General features: G+C 35.5%; 1 protein-coding gene across 1 annotated transcript in view; it reads right to left on the reverse strand.

Annotated features, from left to right (window-relative positions):
- The window catches only part of LOC124455542 (cytoskeleton-associated protein 5-like), a 43001-nt gene extending 25855 nt beyond the window's left edge, over positions 1-17146 (reverse strand). Inside the window, 20 exon segments of the mRNA XM_047006179.1 lie at positions 17-108; positions 376-447; positions 959-1075; positions 2249-2341; positions 3404-3514; positions 3694-3792; positions 4215-4452; positions 4454-4467; positions 5018-5146; positions 6108-6272; positions 7688-7770; positions 7773-7881; positions 9148-9261; positions 10339-10427; positions 11836-11983; positions 12841-12921; positions 13492-13582; positions 14442-14645; positions 16117-16316; positions 17016-17146. Coding sequence (XP_046862135.1) covers positions 17-108; positions 376-447; positions 959-1075; positions 2249-2341; positions 3404-3514; positions 3694-3792; positions 4215-4452; positions 4454-4467; positions 5018-5146; positions 6108-6272; positions 7688-7770; positions 7773-7881; positions 9148-9261; positions 10339-10427; positions 11836-11983; positions 12841-12921; positions 13492-13582; positions 14442-14645; positions 16117-16316; positions 17016-17072 — 2306 coding nt within the window. The 5' untranslated portion in view covers positions 17073-17146.
- Positions 17147-20438: the final 3292 nt, after the last annotated feature.

Here is a 20438-nt window from a genome sequence, read left to right on the forward strand (position 1 = left end):
ACCGCACTACACTTACTTCATACCAAACGCTTTAATTCCATCACCCAACCAATTAAGACTTTCCGCTAACACCTTCGGATTCTTTTGTTCGCTGGCACAAGCGGAGACCTGAGAATGATTGAAAATAGCCAACAACAAGAACATTAAGCCCGCCGCACACGGGTGAACTTGCCGCGCGTACTTGTTATTCGTGACAAGTGTGATCGACAAAATTTCCTATTGATATTTGAATAATCTGTATGTCTAATTGTGTGACTAATCCGATCGTACTTGTCACGAATAACAAGTACGCACGGCAAGTTCACTAGTGTGCGGCGGGCTAACGTATCATGGCGTTTGATATCTTGTATTGTGGCGAGTTTCCAACAGACGTACCTTTAAACTAACATAGTTTAATGAAAGGTTTTCAGCAAAAACCATCAGAGTTTCTTTACATTGTTCTTTTAACTGTAAAGTGTACAACAATAAGAAAAAAACATTGCCAGGAAAATAACAGGAAATGCAATCGACAATTTTATATACAAATGATCTTTAAAAAATTCGAGTTTTATTTTGGAAGAAATTATTTCGTTGGCATTTAATTTTTATTGGTGCGAACTAAAAGAAAATAATGAAATTTCCTAGAACTTTGACAACAAGTTTCATTAAATATGACAATAAAATAACCATGAACAAGCAATTTACAAAATATGTGATTTTTCGTCAAAACTTTTTGTAAACATCCATAGACTGTATAAAATATTCAATGGTTACATGCGCAATAGCTTTTGAAAATATTGCTGACAGTACAATTTCTCAAACTTTCACAATAGATACGAAACGTCATGCTCCATCAACATAGGAAAAAGTCTTTTCAATTGTATGACTTCAAGCAGAGACTTTTAAAAACAAAAAACGCAGTTTGCCATCCCTGAGAACGCGTTTGCGAACGAGTTTGCAGTCAACTAAAATGCGTTACCTTTATATCGCCAATTTTGTCGACAAGGCCAGATATTGCGTAAAATGCACTCCTCTTCGAAAAAGATGTCGCTTGTGTGGCAATAATAGCACATAAGTTGAACTTGTTTTTCAAAACCTAAACAAGACGATGGTTATCATTTTTACATGAACTTTCTGTAAAAACAAAAGACGGATCAAGAAAAGTGAACACATTATAAAGACTCGGGACCTGTAGCCGCTGAGCTGTAATATATAACTGAAACGCTGCATTCGCAACCATTTTTGAAGTTGATATTAAAGATATTATTGGAAGCTTATTTCTAGCTTTCACACAGAGTCTTTGCAAATTGTTTTCAAAGTGTTTATGACACCAAATTTTTACCATTATGTTTTTTATTGCATTGTGAAGGCAATTTAAAATTACTTAATGACTTCTTCGATAAACTTCTTTCTGTTGTTTTTTATTTCTTTATGGAGATATGTAACTTTTCTACAATATGCAAATGACATTGTTATGACATCACATTGCATAATTAGTCTTAAAAAATAGTCTTTGTGGACAGTCAGCATTAATATACCTCACTTTGGCATCTTTATAATTAGTCATGCAAACATGGATCTAGGGGTAGTTAAAGCGAGCAGTAGCGAGCAAAATAACGCAAAGCTGCCTAATTTTAAATTCAAAGTACTTTCAGAAAAGCACTATTGGTTTTGACTTTTAAAGAATATAATTTTACCAATGCACTTGTCTCTGAGGCGCTTAGAAATGTAAATATATTCCAAAATGTGCAGCAGTAATTTATTTTGACTAGCCCTAGATCTGCCACTGCAAACATGTACTCATTAAACTGTTGTATTTGCTTATAAAACGCTCTAACGATGTGGAAAATTGATGGCTTATAAAATGTCATTATGCTCTGTTATGTCATAACGATATCATTTGCACAAAGAAAAACAGATAAATATCTTTTGAAAAAGTAGCTACAAGAGTCAATTCTACTGAGGAGGTTATCAAGTTATTTAAAACATTTTAAAGATTATATGAAAGTAAGAAAAATCAACATCGGAAAGTCGATCGCCTAGATTTTTTATTTTAATTCCACGAGAACTCTTTTCTTCTTCAGACAAATTCAAAGAAGCACAAGACGTAGTAAAACAAAATAGAAAGACGCAATGACGAGTTCTATAACATTTGCCATTCGATAAAATAACTAACAAAACTAAGATTATGAAACCAGTTTCGAATTCTTCCTTTTTCGGATAAACTCGCAGAATGTGAGGTATTTACGATGTGAATAAAATGAAATACCTGAAAATTACTTTCTTTCCAGCCAGGTTTCTTTGCCATAGTTCGAATCAACACTTGGGATGGTAAAGTCTTTGGATCCATTTCTTTGACGAACTAAAAAAACATAATTTGTAAATGCAAAAAAATTGAATAATTTCTTCTTTAGGCAAACTGACATGCGTCTTAGACAGCATTGATGAAAGAAAATCAATATAATAATGGTCATTGCATAGATGATAGTGATGAATGAATCGGGTGATTGCTTGAACAATGATGATAAATGGGGTCATTAGCTACTTGGGACGATAATGATGAATGTCGTGATTGCTTAGGATAATAATGATTGTGGTGATTGCTTAGGATAATAATGATGATTGGGGTGATTGCTTAGGATAATAATGATGATTGGGGTGATTGCTTTGGATGATAATGATGATTGGGGTGATTGCTTAGGATAATAATGATGATTGGGGTAATTGCTTTGGAATGATAATTGGGGTGATTGCTTACGATAATGATGATTGGGGTAATTGCTTAGGATGATAATGATGATTGTGGTGATTGCTTACGATAATAATGATGATTGGGGTGATTGCTTACGATAATGATGATTGGGGTAATTGCTTAGGATAATAATGATGATTGTGGTGATTGCTTACGATAATAATGATGATTGGGGTGATTGCTTTGGATAATGATGATTAGGGTGATTGCTTAGGATAATAATGATGGTAATACTTAGGATGATGATGATTGGGGTGATTGCTTTGGATGATAATGATGATTGGGGTATTGCTTACGATAATAATGATGATTGGGGTAATTGCTTTGGATGATAATGATGATTGGGGTGATTGCTTACGATAATGATGATTGGGGTGATTGCTTTAGATGATAATGATGATTGGGGTGATTGCTTACGATAATAATGATGATTGGGGTGATTGAAAAAGATGATAATGATGATTGGGGTGATTGCTTTAGATGATAATGATGATTGGGGTCATTGCTTTGGATAATGATGATTGGGGTGATTGAAAAAGATGATAATGAGCAGTGATGAAACTGATCGTTTACCAGTGATTAATGAGTCATACTTTAAAAGTTTCTTTAAAAAGCAAACGATCAATTCAATCATTGTTTCACTTCAAGACCCCTTAAACGACAAATTCACACCTGCGTTAAAGCTTCTGTCCCAGCAAGACGCTCTTTCCAATTGGTAGAGACCAATTGCTCACGTATATTGGACGAAATCAGCTCTTCGGCTTTAGCATCAACTTCTTCTGGCTGCTCAATACGAATGAAATAAAGCAGGTGAGTAGCATTTGAATTCCTCCACTACGAATATAGCAGTCACGTGATTGGTACAAGGAAAACTCAAAGGACAGGTGACCTTGTTAACAACACTAAGTTACTCGTGACGTAATTGATTATTGGTTCGAAAGCAAAAGAAAGATAAATGTCACCGTCATTTCTGCTTCTTTCATCACTTCGTCGTCCTTGAAAGATTGCGCTGAGTCAGTTTTTGAAGGCTTCTTTGTACCAGTCCCCTTCTTGCCAGAAGGCTAAAAACATAAAAACAACATTTCTTAATTTCTAAAAGAAAAACGAGGGATGTGTTAACGATTGATCATTTCGCTGTAAATTGTTAAGCTGTATGTGAATTTAGTCGTCGACTTGTAGCTAAATCTCCGGTCAAAGAAGAAAGTAAATCTGGTCGATGAGTTAGATTTGAATCTCATACTATTCACCGAAACTAAATGACTCGATCCACAAGCCAAGCCATCATTTAATACTAAAATTGCATTTCCAACATGTCAAGATCAATATCATTTTCATCCCGATTCAAATCTCATGAAAGGATCATTCTGAAGAAACCCTGAAGTTCAATTGACCTAAGGCCAAATACAACGCTTGAAACGGGACTTAAGGCGAAAATAAAAATAAACATTTTCTACAACAAAAATACGATTTTATTTACACTTACCTTAGTTTTAGCTGCATCGGTTTTTGCTGGCCTTGTTGAGCTGGGCTTCTTACTTGGTTCAGAGGACGCAGCGGGTTTTGATGATGACGTTTCGGAGCTTTTCGAAGCAGCTGACTTTGAAGCACTCGACTTAGACGCAGGAGGTTTCTTTGTAGAAGGTGCTGAAGACGACTTCCCACTCTGACTTGCGTTGCTTCCACCAACTCCACGATTTGGTACGGCGGTGATCTCAGCTTTCGGAAAATTCTTTCACCTTAACGTACATATTAGCATCCGTTAGACTGACACGACAGAACACGAAGCAGACATTTGAGACGGCACAGTACCCAATGACGAAACAACATAACACACTTGTTGACAAACGAAAAACATGGCAAAAACTTTAAAGTTCTCGCGAGTCAACAAACGTTTTGAGTACCTTAATGTACAAATAAGAGAATATTATTTATTTTTTTAGAAATCAGCAGAAGTCGAAATCCTAGCCTTTCCTGCAATCTGATTAGCTGCAGCAGAGGGCGGTCTGTTACAATATCTTGAACCTTGTCCGGATTTTCACGATGAAAAAAGACTTACATGTGTCTCATCTCGTAAAGAATAAATCAATTTTGTAAAGTAAAGAAAATCTCCACTTCAGTATTATGAAAACAAAATGATCATCACGTCAATCGCACAACGATATTGTATAATTGTAATTTGTTCTGCGCATGTGTCACATTTAATTTTTAAGTCAATCGCGGTAATAATCCACGATAGCCGAGATTTGCCTAAGTCTATAAATGCAATCACATCATTATTCTGCATACCTTGTCAAGTTTAATCTTGTCCAGTTGATCAATAAAAGGTCCCAACGTTCTCTCACCAAACAACTTCAACAATGTCCCCAAGGTTTCTGCAGCAGCATCTCGAACTGGACCTGATGTATCATCCATACTCTACATAAAAAATAAACAATAAGTTTATTGACATGCAGCAAAACGACATGACGGTATTTTGGTACATACGTAAACAACAGAGTGATCATTCTCTCCCTTAAGTCAGGCAACTTAAATGGCACAGTTGAACATATCGTGGGTAGGGGGTGGGTGGGTTTGAAGTTTCATATATTCAGCGCTACCCAGGTGATTTCTTTTGAAAAAGTCAAGCAGATATGAATATATGAATATACACACCCCCCGTTCTAGTTTCGTCCATGGGCGAAAAACTAACCGAGTGGCGGTTCTACGTAGTTACGATTTCTTTCAAATAATGAAATATTGTAGCATAGCAGCTTTGCACACAGAATAAACAATGATTTCTTTCAATATACACATTGTGTGACTGTAATTTTTCTAGCATGCGTCAAGTTAATTTTGCACTCAACAAGTCGCTATAAAGGTTTCCCTAAATATATGAATTGTATACCTTTATCTTTGATACGGTTTCTTGGAGTTCAATGAGCTACATGCACACTCAATAAATAATGTTACAAATTTTTCTTTGATTACAGTTTCTTGGAGTTCAATGAGCTACACGCACACTCAATAAATAATGTTACATCTTTATCTTTGATTACGGTTTCTTGGAGTTCAATGAGCTACACGCACACTCAACAAATAATGTTAAACCTTTATCTTTGATTACGGTTTGAGTTCAATGTTCACGCACACTCAACAAATAATGTTACACCTTTATCTTTGATCACGGTTTCTTGGAGTTCAATGAGCTACACGCAATTTCAACAAATAATGTTACACCTTTATCTTTGATTACGGTTTCTTGGAGTTCAATGAGCTACACGCACACTCAACAAATGTTACACCTTTATCTTTGATTACGGTTTCTTGGAGTTCTATGAGCTACACGCACAATAAATAATGTTACTACTTTAAATATGTAAAGAGTACAACGCTTTACCTTTGATAAACTTGCACAAATGGGCTTCAAAACTTGTCGTGGAAGATCGGCAGGTTTACTCTTGCACGCAACACGAGTAAGAAATTTGATCGTCTCCTCTCTGACCGATGGATTTTTACTGGATATAGATGCTATGACCTCCTCTTGGATGGCAGCAATATTTGTCTACATACACACAAAAATAAACATTAACAAAAATCACTGTTAGTCGGAGACAATTTATAGAGAAACTATAGAGAAACAATGTACGTACAATTCTACATATATTTGTCAATATTTGCTTTTCGTGTTTGCTCGATCAAGACTCAAGGGTTTTGTTTCAAAGTCGTGTAAGACAAGATCCGAAATAGCTGACGGCTGTTTCAGGACCTTTCCGACGATTTGTGATATTAAAGCAAAGAAAATGGCGAAAATATATATTTTCCAAGAAGTGATTAACAGTAATAGATCTAGGTATCATTGTGACATCGACTATCTCGTCTTTATCAGTACTTCAGTCATCATTCGTTTCAAGTTGAAGTAACGTCGACGATTTCTACGGCTGCATGCATACTAGCGACTTCTTTCTAGCCTATAAGGGGGTGTTTACATGAGTCCAGAATGCCTTTCGATCCGGAATGAACTCATTACATTTTAAAAGAAATCTAATTGCATGTCTACATAAATACGGAATGAGTTACAACTCGATCTGCATCGAGTTAATTCCGGATCGAAAATTGGTTTTAACCTCACGTAAACACGAATTGAGTTTCATTCTGGAATGAGATTGCGATTAATGACGAAGCACGCATGCGCCATGCGTAATGTCTTCTGGGAAATTGAAGCTCGTGAGCAAATAAGGCGGCTAAATGGGCTAAAATGAGTGCGTAGGAAAGCAGCAATTGGTTTCATGCAAGTATTAAACTGTATTAACGCAGGAGCAATGGAAAAAAAAAGTTGTTATAATGTTTATGTTCGTTATCTTCAAAATTCAAAATTCCCGCAAAATGTCAATCCTCGTGTTGATTTCCCATGTAAACACTCCTAATGTTAAAATAGCTGGCAAAATGTGTTTCGAGAAAAACGACCAACAAAACTTGACATATTTTTACAGCGTTCTTTCGACAACATGGTACATACACTAACAATTTAGTATTTTTCAATTTGGAAATTATTGAAATGCGCACTGAAGCTATCCCCATATCTATATATTTATCACTATGAATCCTACGATATCCTAACCTGTACTTCAACTTTCTATACACGATCAAAGTACATGGTGCACTTTCAGTAAAACACTCAAAAACTCTTTACGCAACATGCGGATCTCAAATTTTAAAATGACTTGAAGAAAACAGACCGACCGCTTGCACGAAATAATAAGAGAAACGATAAGCAAAATGTCTTTTATGTCTGGGTCTGGCTTTTTCATCTAGAGCTTCTAAAAGCTTTAAATAAGCTACATCCGATTTATTGGTGGATTGTTGAAAAATTTTAAAGTTGATCAAATTAAGCTTCCACTTGACTGTTGCATTATACGAAGACAGTGGAATCCAGTGGGTCTACACTTTATACAAAATAAAAAAACTGGAAGCACAAACCGTTAAATACACTGCATCGATGGCGTCCCTTAGCGCCGTCACAACATTCTGTTTCTTTTCCTTGAATTTCTCCAAAATGGCGGCACAATAGACGTTGCATAAGGAGAGAACTTTGTTCGCAGTCCCGTTGCCAAACCATTGACGCATTTAGCAGCCAAAGATACGACTACCACGTTGCTATCTTTGGTAATAGCCTGAAAATTACATGATTAGAAATATATAATCACTTGGTATTGTTATGTACATAATGTAATGTACATGGTCAATGATTGGTTCACTAAAGTCACGTGACATCACATTAATACAATGTTTTCCACCGAGCAATCTGAAATACTTAGTTGTCCGTTGTTCACAAAAATACTTAGTTGTCCGTTGTTCTTAAAATACTTAGTTGTCCTTTGTTCACAAAAATACTTAGCTGTCCTTTGTTCACAAAAATACTTAGCTGTCCGTTGTTCACAAAATACTTTGTCCGTTGTTCACATACTTAGCTGTCCGTTGTTCACAAAATACTTAGTTGTCCGTTGTTCACAAAATACTTAGTTGTCCGTTGTTCACAAAATGTTGTCCGTTGTTCACAAAAATACTTAGTTGTCCATTGTTCACAAAATACTTAGTTGTCCGTTGTTCACAAAATCCTTAGTTGTCCGTTGTTCACAAAAAGTTGTCCGTTCACAAAATACTTAGTTGTCCGTTGTTCACAAAATACTTAGTTGTCCGTTGTTCACAAAATACTTGTCCGTTGTTCACAAAATACTTAGTTGTCCGTTGTTCACAAAATACTTAGTTGTCCGTTGTTCACAAAAATACTTAGTTGTCCGTTGTTCACAAAAATACTTAGTTGTCCGTTGTTCACAAAATACTTAGTTGCCCAGCATGCTCACAACAAAAATAGCTAAGGAAAAAAGCATTTTTCATATTTGCCATGCTATGTAATACAGCTACTGTCAGGGATAGATGTATCCGGGATGATTTTGTAGGATGGGGTTGCTCTAGTTTTTATAAGATATCTTTCGCTCAGTCTAGCTTGGATTAGATTTCTGTGGTTCTTTTGGGTGTCGTTACGTCATTCACAAGTCAGAGGTCGGTGGATTTGACTTGATACCCTAAGAAATGTGTAGTTTGACAGTTGTTTCAGCTTAATTCGTTGTTATATCAATATGTTGTAGGAAAATTTGAATATCCCTGAGCACCTTCCAGCCAAGGCTAGGGTGTGTACCCCGAATTCCTCCCTAAATCCATCCCTGGCTATTGAAGGAAAATATCAAAGAAACACTCTGCAGGAGCTTATGGCATTTTGCAAACAACAGTTCTGAGATTGAAACTAATAAAAGTTCGCCTGTCTAACATGAAATAGTCTTAACTTTATTTATGTTCGTGTCATACAAAACACTTAATGCGTAATTTCCTTCAAAGAGCATAAAGTAAACTCATATAATAAAAACCGGGGGATATCCTGCCTTTTTAAGTACGGCCATTAGTTCTCCATATTGTCCACCTTCAATCTTGGGATTAGAAGTCAACTTATCCAGTTGTTCCAAAGCTTCTTTCCTCGTTGACCATTTTGTCGCAGCCTGTTAAAAAATTGACATAATATCAGATCGCCATCCAGGTTAGAACACGTTGTGTAGGATCAGTGTTGACTGTTTATCCGAACCACAGTATAGAGAACAAAGTAGATTCACTCCAATGAATATTTTTGTGCCATGTATATCTTATTGCGCATGTGATTACAATAGTGACAGCTAGAAAATTGCGTTGTGTGACCAAGGGGTGGAAAAAGTTTTTTTCTTTCTTGAAACCACAACAAATGCTAAAAATTTTCTGTGAAAATTAATTGTTGAATCACCAAAACAACAAAAATATGAATTATGTTTAAAAGTTATTAATTATTAACTATTAATTGTGAGGTTTAATGAACTGATTTAAAAATGTTATGCTTCCTAGAAAATTTCTTTCCAAACTCTCAACTCTATATAATTTCAGGGAACTATGTTCTCAAGTTCCGATACTTTTTCCACCCCTGGTTTGACAAATAGGATTGACGATATGGCAAACGGCAGGCAGTAATCTAATTAAATATACAGCAGCCAGTTGCACAGCGAAGTGCCCCTACTGTATATTTCCTGCACTGTGTCCGAACTGATTGTAAAAATAGTGATGATTGAGTCTGGTTGAAAAAACTCAACTACACAATTTATAAGGCTTCGTCATCATCACGTGATATCTTAAGTTTTATTTTGTATTGTCTTCACGAAATCTAAATCTTTTCTTGAACCTTTTTCGCAATTAACTTTTGAAAATCTTACACAAAATTTTCATCGCATTTTGATTGGTTTATAAAAAATCGATGAGTAATAAATTGAATTAAAAATTATTTTCGTTGGTATATCAACAAGGCAATTTAATGTTGATTTCTCCTTAAGTTCTCGAATTCTACGGAAAAACGCAAAATTCTTAGGTGTTTACGTGTCTATAATTTACGCTGAAACTATTTAACACTCTGACACAGCATGGCCTTTTGCTTTTGGTGTCGCAGTTTTAAAAACATTTTCTCTTTTTGCGCAGGCGCTAAGGACAGTTTTGCAAATTTGCCTCAATGCGGTCGATGCGCTTTCGTGAGAACTCACAGATTGATTTTAACATCCTACCATATTTTCGTAAAAGTCTTTCGGCATTTTTGATAAAATGTCGACAGGATCGAGCAAATCATAAGGATCGACGTTAACAACCTCGGACTCTGAAGAAAATAAACATTATGATATTTTTCTTTATAAATAAATGAGTTGATGTAGTAATTAACAGAGTTGTGATGTATAGCTAGTGATGCACCGATATCGCTATCGGCGTACCGGCTCTAAAATAGAATTATCGTTATTATTTTCTTGCTCATAATACTGATATTTAGACATTTCATTGACATAGAAATACAATTGAAATGAATCATGGTTTAGCAATACTAAGTATATTACCTTAACAATTTTTGTTAAATTGACACTACTTAAAACTTGTTAGTTCCGCATGATATTAATTTCCATTGGCAGTTGTGTTGTGAAATATGGCTGCAGTGTAAATAAACATTGAATTTTATTTCATCAAATGAATAGTCACTGGTGAGCACAAAGTGGCATACTTTATGATGTTTAAGTTTCGTAAAATGACATAAAATATCGGTATCGGCACAATATCGGCAATTTAATATTGGCTAATCGGTACATCGGTAAAATCCTATATCGGTGCAGCACTATTCCAAAGCCATCATCAGAGATTATACATACTATAAATCCTAAAACGGTTTTTATATGCACATGAACAACATATGACATGGACGAGATTTGAACTCGCACCTTAAGGATACTGCTATCGTGGCAAAAATCTCTCGTCCATACGTAGTTTTAAAGAGATTTGACTCGTCTCCAATATCTGTGGGCTTGGTAGCTCAACAGGTAGAGCGGCGGACTAGTATCCCGAAGGTGCTCAAATCTCGTTTGGAGTTCAAATCTCGTCCAAGTCACATGTTTTTCATGCGCATATAAAAACCGTGCTAGGATTTATATGGTGCATGACTATGTATACCCAACATTTTTTCTATTTAAAGTGAAAGTAAAATGAGCGAGGGAGAAGTGATACATGTTTGTAGATGTACATTGTCCGCGTTAAGACATGAACACCAACTTCACCGCAGGACTCTACTACTAACCTGGACGATCTACAAGTACAAACATGCAACTTACTCTACCAACTTCACCGCAGGACTCTACTACTAACCTGGACGATCTACAAGTACAAACATGCAACTTACTCTACCAACTTCACCGCAGGACTCTACTACTACCCTGGACGATCTACAAGTACAAACATGCAACTTACTTTTCACCGCAGGACTCTACTACTAACCTTAAAAGTACAAACATGCAACTTACTCTACCAACTTCACCGCAGGACTCTACTACTAACCTGGACGACCTAAAAGTACAAACATGCAACTTACTCACCAACTTCACCGCAGGACTCTACTACTAACCTGGACGATCTACAAGTACAAACATGCAACTTACTCTATTCCAGGACAAACTATATTGTACGTACGTATGTAATGCAAACGATTACACCATACAAAGTAAAAACACGTTTTAAAATTTTCATACCTTCTTCATCGGGTGCTTCTCCTCCGCCCTGACTGCTTTCTTCCACCTGCGGTGCTTGTGCCTGTTTTTCTTGCTGTGATCGGGTTAATCGAGTTGGTTTAGGAGGAGCGGGATCCAGTTTTGACCACTCTCCTTCGAGCTCCTTCATCTAAAGAATCATGAGAAATTAGGATTCATTAAGGAATGAAATGTTTTCAATCATTTTACTACAACCCTCCCACACACACACAATAATCGCTAAATAACTGTACGACAAGACATTAATTAATTGCATGTGGTAGATTCTCCGCTCATCACACCACTTAATCGATTCCTTCTTAAAAAGGAAGGAAAGTTAAAAATGTTAAAAATAGCAAACGTTAACAATCATGTATATGTCTAGCACAGACTACGTAAAAAATATTTACAAGGTGTCAATGTTTCCAGCAAACATATACGAACCTGTGTTCTTTACGTATTTTACCACAAAGATGTTTTGGTTCACAATTGCGCCGCTTCACAGCACAGCCAGCTCGAATTTTTAAACAAAAAATACAAATTTCCAAAAAACTAATTATACGTAGAAAATTAATTTCATTGTTTGTCCATCGAATGAAAATAATAGAAAAAGTTCATTCTGAACAATCAAGGAAACAATAAGGTTGGCTTCACTAAAACAACGCGAACGTTTTGTGGGACGAAGCTATGTTAGGTGTCCTACTTTAAGCTGGATTTTGGGAGCAGGAAAGTCAAATGAGTTCATTCATCAGCATTGAATTAAAATACATGGAACGCTACCTGCAGGAAATAATTGAAGCCAAATCTTACATTAGACACGCGAGATTTTACCCCAGACACGCGTGTGTCGTGTTCCGAGATTCTCTCGCGGAGTAATAATTGACTACACACGCGTGTCTGGGGTAAAATCACGGCTTCAAAATATTATTAGGGTTTTGTATTACATATAGCGTTCCATGTATTATAGTTCAATGTTCATCAGAGATAGTCAAAATACTTTACACTCACCTGAACTGGTTTAATGTTAGTGAGTTGTGCCTTCACGGCGTCTTTGATCCATTTATAAATCTCAATGGCGAGAAGTTTAGTCTACAAAAACAACCATGCAATACGACAATTTACGAAAATACTACTTATAAAAGATCGTCCAGTCTTTATTTGCCTAAAAGAGTCAAGAAACACGCGTTCGTGCCGCACATGAAAATACAAAGATCATTGTTATTTTTCTTTATTTTTTTTTTGAGAAATGAAATGGTCTTTCAGTTGATCAGTTAGTGCGTGTGAGCATAGTGGCCTGAGTCCTGGCTTTTTGCATTCCGTTACGTGAACAAACACATTCATCAAAGGTTAAGGACAACGTAGGGCAAAAGTTGAAGAGAGCCAGATCCCCCCCCCGGCACTACTCCAAATTTCAGAGGATTCTAACAAAAAAAAAACCGGGGTGGATTGCCCTGATTTTGTTTAAGCGACATATCAATGGCATGTAGCGCTAACATAGAAATTAATGAAGATAATACTTTCGTCATGAAATTATTTTTATGACGATGTTTAGTCATCTTCCGACAATTAATTGGTAAGGAAAATTCCTTGTCGAATTCCTTGAAAATTCCTTAAAAAAAATCATAACCATTAACGTCTATTTAGAAACTATAACATCACCTCTTGTCGAACATTCTTATCACTGTGATCAAATAATTTTGGCAGCACTTTTACAACAGGTTTTAAAGGAAAGATTTTGCTACCAAATTCGCTGAAAAAAAAACAAATAAAAAAACTGAACAGAAGTATCTTTAACTCGACGAGCTCATCGAGAGGGAAGATATCACATATTGCAAATGGAAAGCTACTTCCAGCAAGAAATTTGAAGTCAGCAATTAAACCAGTCCCAATCTTTGCTCGCGCGGCCAAAAAATAATCACTACGATAGTAAGCCAAAATGCGCATGTCTGGAAATAAACTATGTGTTCCCAAAAGGGTAGAAATGTTTTCTTACCACTGTTTTCAATTGAGGTTGGACACACGTGATAAACGCACATAATTAAGAAGTTTTAAACGTACATCAGTGTTTAGAAAAATAACGTCTTTAGACATCAATTTTGCGAAAATTTTCAAAATGTTCAGGGAATGGAAAATATTATCTCCGTGCACTTTTACGACTAAGAACTACGTAAGGACTCTGCACCGGAAGTGATGAAAAAGGAGAACATGCTAGTTCCGTTAAGTATAAATAGCGTATAATAACATGGAATTTCAGAGGGAAATAGCGTCTAAAGTTCTGAACAGTGGTATTTCTTTAAACGTTTTTTTTATTATTCGCTCAGATACATATAGGCGGCATCTTAAGTTTCCATTACGTAAGATTTGCTACAACAGCTTTGTTGTTGTTTCCTATAAACCTGTCGAATGAAAGCTCTTCTTACGTCACATCCGTTGTAGAGACTCTTTTACGCACGAAAGATTTTACGAACCTAAAATTTTCGTCATATCAAATATATTTTAAATGTATTTCAAATGTTCTTCAAATCGATTTAACGACGCTGCCTAAAGAAGTTATTTCCCCGACCTCGATAAAGACATTTCAAAGAAATATAGAGAACAACAAAAATTACCTTATAGCATTTCTTAAAAAGGTGACGCAACCGGCGACAATCTTCGGCTGTTTATTATCCAGACCTTTGAGGATTTCCTCCTGAACAGCCTCTTGTTTTTCAATTTCGAGATACATCATGCAAATATCAAGACCTCTCTGTTTGGTTTTTGGTCGAGCATTCATGCATTTCGTCACAACACCAGCAACCACATCAGCTGCAGCCCTAAGTTAAATATAAGTGAAACCACAAGGTTGAATATCTTGTGATAGAGATGCATACATACTTCCAATCAATCATTTTTCTCCACAAGGCCTTCCCCTCCTCCCTGTTTCTTTCCCAATACGTAAATAGCAATCGCCACATGAGACAAGATCGGCAAATTTTAGTTGTAACGTCAATTGCATAGCATGGATAAAGAAGTAGCCTAGGGATATGCTGGATCTTAATAGCTGAATCCAATGTCAGGGAATATATGTGAATTTCTGGCAATATACTGCAATACTTGCTGGAAAATTACCGAATGAGGGAACTCTTATTACAGTTTACGAAAACAGATTGCAGATTACTTTTTCACCTTTAACAGAAATTTGTGCAATAATGTTACTTATTATCAGCCAGTGATTGATAGCAAAATGATATAGCTGTAAATATTTGCCAGCTGCCAAAAATCATTTATCTTGTTGATGTTTGAGGACAATACATACACAAGAATATAGTAAAGCTCTGAGCACATACTTCATTTAACACAAACTATCAGAGCTTTACTAGCTAATAAGCCTGATATCCAGTATCCAGTTAACATTTTTTCTTGACCAGTTCCAGTAAACAGTCGTTTTGGTAAAATTTGTTGAACAATGAAATATTAAAATAGCCCAATCAAAATCACAAACAGGCACTGTTTCGGAGTCCTCATTTACATGTAGCTATGCTCACTAAATTGCATTAATCTTATAGATGTTGCATAAATAAATGCAAATAACAAAATGTTATATTTTGAAAACATATTTTTGCAATAGAAAGGTCAAAAGCTCATGTTAACACCTGTTATTGTAAAATATGGTATTTTTAGTGAACATATTACTATACAACATCTACTACCGCTGTTGTTACCTAAACTGTAAAGCCTTTGTGTCATTTCTTATGTTAAAGGTGACATGAAGCAAATATTAGTTTTCAAAATTTTTATGCAGTCAAAGAGGTTTTCAAATGGCGATACAATATCGACCATCTTGTCTAATTGGTTTTCTTGCTTCCTTTATACAACAATATTATGAGGAGCATGGAAACACAGTCATAAGTGCAAAAAAATTGATGTCAGATGGCTTCAAGGTGATATGAAGTGAATTGCTTTCGACATCAATTTTGTCAAATATTATCAAAATTTATCACTTGTAAAAGTAAAAGAGTCTCTAAACTTTGTTTACCACTGTAGTTTTAGCTTGAATTCAGCTCTCAAATGTAATCTGATTGTCACATTTGCATGTGGTCAATATTGCATATAACTTGAGTAATGTGATGTCAACTTGTTTGCACTTTGCTCTGTTTGTGTGCTTCTTGTAATATTGCGGTATAATGGAGGCAAGAAAACAAGAAGGACAAGGTGGTCGATATTGTATGACTGAAAATATTGAAAACTAAACTTCATGTCACCTTTGACACGAACACCAATATATAAGCACAAGTTTACACAAACCTGCCAGAAATTGATGGTGATGCATAATCGATGAAAGCCAAGACTGCATCAAGCCCTTTTTCCTGGGCAACTGCATTACTGTCTATGACAAATTTCTTCAAAAGGCTTACAAACTTTGTGTACTCGTTGCTGTTTTCGTTATCAATAGCTTTGAAATGCTTCACACATTCTTCATAACCATTTACTCTTGCTTTCCAAACCTGAAATAAATGAACAGATTCTTCAATAGTCAAACTACATATCACATTAATGGTGCTTGCACAGCACTTTCCTTGTCCCTGACAAGTTTAATTTTGTAATTCTTGGTTAAAATTGTGCATATATTTCTGCCTGCAATTGTTGATGTTACAAAATTAGAAAAGTTCAGTGCATTAGTTAGTATGAATCCCTATTGTCTGATTAACAAATAAACTTTTCACTTGTGTAGGAAAGTTGCATCAAAATTTGACATAAAATTTGTATGTATAATACAAAAGAGCTGCTGTTTTTTCACACATGAATTGTAAATGCATGCCATTAAATTAAGTCTGTGTGAAATGAATCTCTTTCAAGGTTGAAGTTTTGAAATTTTAAGGAGAATTCAGTTTGATCCGAAGCAAAATTCGGATGTCGGAAGGCAAAATAATTTGACAGAAAGTAAACTGTGTGCATGTTCAAATTATACGTAATATTAACCATATATATATATATATATAGTTATCAATTGAAAACTTTAAAAATTTAAGATTCTAAACAAGCGGATTTGTTAATGAAAGGTAACAATCGTTCAGAAATAATACAATTGGACATATTTGTACAGTTTCTTTAATTATTCGTAATTTAAATCTACCCTAATGATAATATATGCTTTATGCATTTTGTATACATTGTAAAACAATAAACATCTAATATCAAACAACCTTATGTTGTACTCGATCCTCCAATGGTATTTTATTGAAGTCAATCTCTTCGGCCATGATAATAAGCGATAAAGATATGATTTAAAGTTTGTTGTCAGCCAAATACTCACTCCAACGTTCTTCCATATTTGATTATTCTTTGAACATGCGTCATGTGACTCACTTAGTCCAATCATGTAAGCCGATAACAGATCCAAATCATTTTATATTTCTGTATTTCCCGCGTATATTTTTCCTCAACAACAGGAGAGCAGCGCTCTTGCCAGATGAATTACAAACTACAACAATAAATCACCTCGTAATTTTGCAAAAGAGGACGAGGACGAGGAACCTATACAGGATACATCGTACGATTAAGGGTTGGATAAAAGGTGGTGGTGTGGCTCAGTGGCTGGTGGTCGTGGTTGAGGTAAGAACACTGAGCAGAAGCCCAGAGACAGCCACCAAAATTTGCTGAGAGGACCAAACCTCCGGATCAGTCAAATGGCTCAACTCATTCTTTTTTCGATATTGAAAGCGAGACTGATTTTGAAAAGGAAGAAATTCAGTAAATGAGCTTGCAAAACAAAATCGATTTTTCCAACAAATTCAAGATATTTACAGAAAAATGATGGTAGCGTGGCCAACTAATTTTGAACACGTCTCGAAGAATAGTTCTATCAATCCTTGATTGTTTGAGCAGTAACTTTAACTCTCAACCTTCAACTTCCTTACGGCGACAAAAAGCGTTGGTATCGGACAATAACAAAACAAAGGCTCAGTAAGATATTTATTATCAGTTCCAGGAAACGGGGTGTTCAGATATCCTAGTAATAAAATTCATGTAATTAATATGCACTGCTGGTAAGAACAATTGACCAATGAAAAACCAAGATAAACTTAACTATTGTATGTTTTGAACACGTTTCTAAAATTATTTTTATGATGTTGATTATTTGAACGTTGAACCATGTAGCTACTGGGTATAGGTTATTTGCAAATGCATAGATGTAAATATTCTAGATCCATGATATTTTTTCAGATTAACAAAAAAACAGCTAAAAATTGCTTTATTTTTACAGAAAAGGTAAAATTTATTCGTATTCGTAGTGATTTAATTTACAGCTTTACCCATGGTTCGATGAAGATTGGGAATTGGTGGAGAGGAGGGGGTGCTCATTATATTCTTTTACTGATTCAAATATTCATATATTGATATGTTGTAATCAATGACCTAGAACCCAATCTACTAGATATCTGACTCCGCCAAAATTCATTAATTTCGATTTGCCATCTTGAAAGGTGGCAAAACTGGCAATATTTACCATTATTATCTGCTTTTCTAGAGTTGATATACAGTTGAAAAATGATAGTCTAGATCTAGCTTATAAAATATTTGATCGTATGAAGTACATGGAACGCCACATGAAGCAAATATTAGCGAGCTTAAGTTCACGCGATGCGCCCTCACGACGACGCTTACAGGAAGTAAATTCTCGGATATCAACAACTGCGCATGCGTCTGTTTGAAAATCGGCGCGTTGTGTGACGAAGACGCTTCAATTTTTGTCAAAGTCACAGCGTGGTCATGGTTGTTTAATTTTTTTTCTGTGAACTTAAATATGGCCGAAAAAACTTTTGTTCCGACAACAACAACAACTTTTTAACGTTTTTTGTATCATACGCAACAGCAATTTTTTTCCCTAGTTTTTCTAAAGCTAGTCATCGCTTTACAAATACATATGGTGCGTTGGTGATGAATTTTCTTAATCAGTCTGCAGTTGCCACGACGACGCTGTTGTTTTTAATTACAACAACGGCGTCGTGCTAAAGGTGCGTCATGTTATCTTAAGCTTGCAACTTACACCAGGAAAACGCGACATTACACCCAAACATGCGAGATTACACACAGACACAAGTCTGTAGTCTTTCGAGATTCTCTCACGGGGTGAAAATTGATTGAAATAAACACCCGTGCATGGGCTTAAAATTTGGCTTCAAAAAGTTGTTAGGCTCTTCTATTACATGTAGCGTTCCGTGTATTTTAGTTAAATGATCTTACCTCACTTTTACACGGTAGTTAGATTTCTAGAGGATTGGGTTCTAAATGATTGGTTGTAATCCGTATAGTCACTATAATCACAATTGATTTCAATAGAAATCCGGGCGACCATATTTCTCAACGATTATTTATTATTTTAAGCTTCTTTTACTGTATGTTTTCACTAAAATCTCTCAAATGCATAAAATTTATACAATTGAACATATTTTGTACAGTTTTTCTATATGTAATTAATTACTACGCCTATAATAATGTACCTTATACGCATTTTCTATATTTAGTAAAAAACAACTAAATGAATAGCTAAACTTAAACAACCTTATGCTGAACTCGATCTTACAATGGTATTTTATTGAAGTCAATGTTCACCCATGAGAATATGCAAAAATAAAATGTTCTAAATTTTGTTGTCAGTTAAGAAGTCGATCCAATCTTCTTCCATATCTAATTGTTTCCCTTGTACATGAGTCATGTGACTTACTTAGTCCTATCATGTGAGCCAATAGCAAAGTCCATTATTTCATATTTTTGTACTTTTTGCGTGTGGGGGTTTGATGGTGGAGGCAAGGGCAGAGAAACAGACCACCCATTAAAACTTGCTATAAATGTTAACCCAGCAGATCAGTCAACTTTTTTACCTAATAATACAAACGACGACTGTACAGAACCAACGCCAAAAATAATAACGGTCTTAAGGTGTTGAACAAAGACGAGTTCAAGTCTTCCAGACATTAATGACAATGGACTGTGGTCAGTTAAAAATTCAAGTGATTAGCCTTTTAAATGAGCAAACGTTTCTCAAAATTGTGTTAAAGAAAAATAAACACTATCGAGTTAAGAACTGGTTCTGCTTGTCTCCTACCCAAGGTCGTATTGCATTTCCAAGTATTTAACCTTCATGTTATACTTCCCGCTAGCTATCGTCGCCGATTGTAGGAATACAAGTTTGTGACAAAGTTTGTGACAAGTTGGTACAAAAACGCATTTAAAGGGGCACATTTAAGGGGCTCATGGAATCAGCCCCTTAAAGTGTGCTTTAAAAAAAGAAACTACACCCATTTAATGATGGCATACTGACATCCTGTCCAAGTTTGTGACCAAGTGCGTAGACGACATGACAGAATCAAAAAACACAGAGGTTGAGCAATTGAAACTTTTAGAACCGGTAAATACCAATTAATAATTATTCAATATAAGGGCAAATTCAGCGAGTAATATAAAATACGTACACTGTGACTGGGGGTAATTGATATATCTCGCCAAAGCAAGCTGAACAGACTTGCATCTGTACGACTAACAAATGGGCCGACTTATGGTATACTTATCAACTAAATTTTGACAATTATATAGAAAACGAGCTTAATCAAATTCGTGTCTTGCTT

Source organism: Xenia sp. Carnegie-2017, unplaced genomic scaffold (assembly GCF_021976095.1).
Source record: "Xenia sp. Carnegie-2017 unplaced genomic scaffold, XeniaSp_v1 HiC_scaffold_4, whole genome shotgun sequence".
Classification (NCBI taxonomy): domain Eukaryota; kingdom Metazoa; phylum Cnidaria; class Anthozoa; order Malacalcyonacea; family Xeniidae; genus Xenia; species Xenia sp. Carnegie-2017.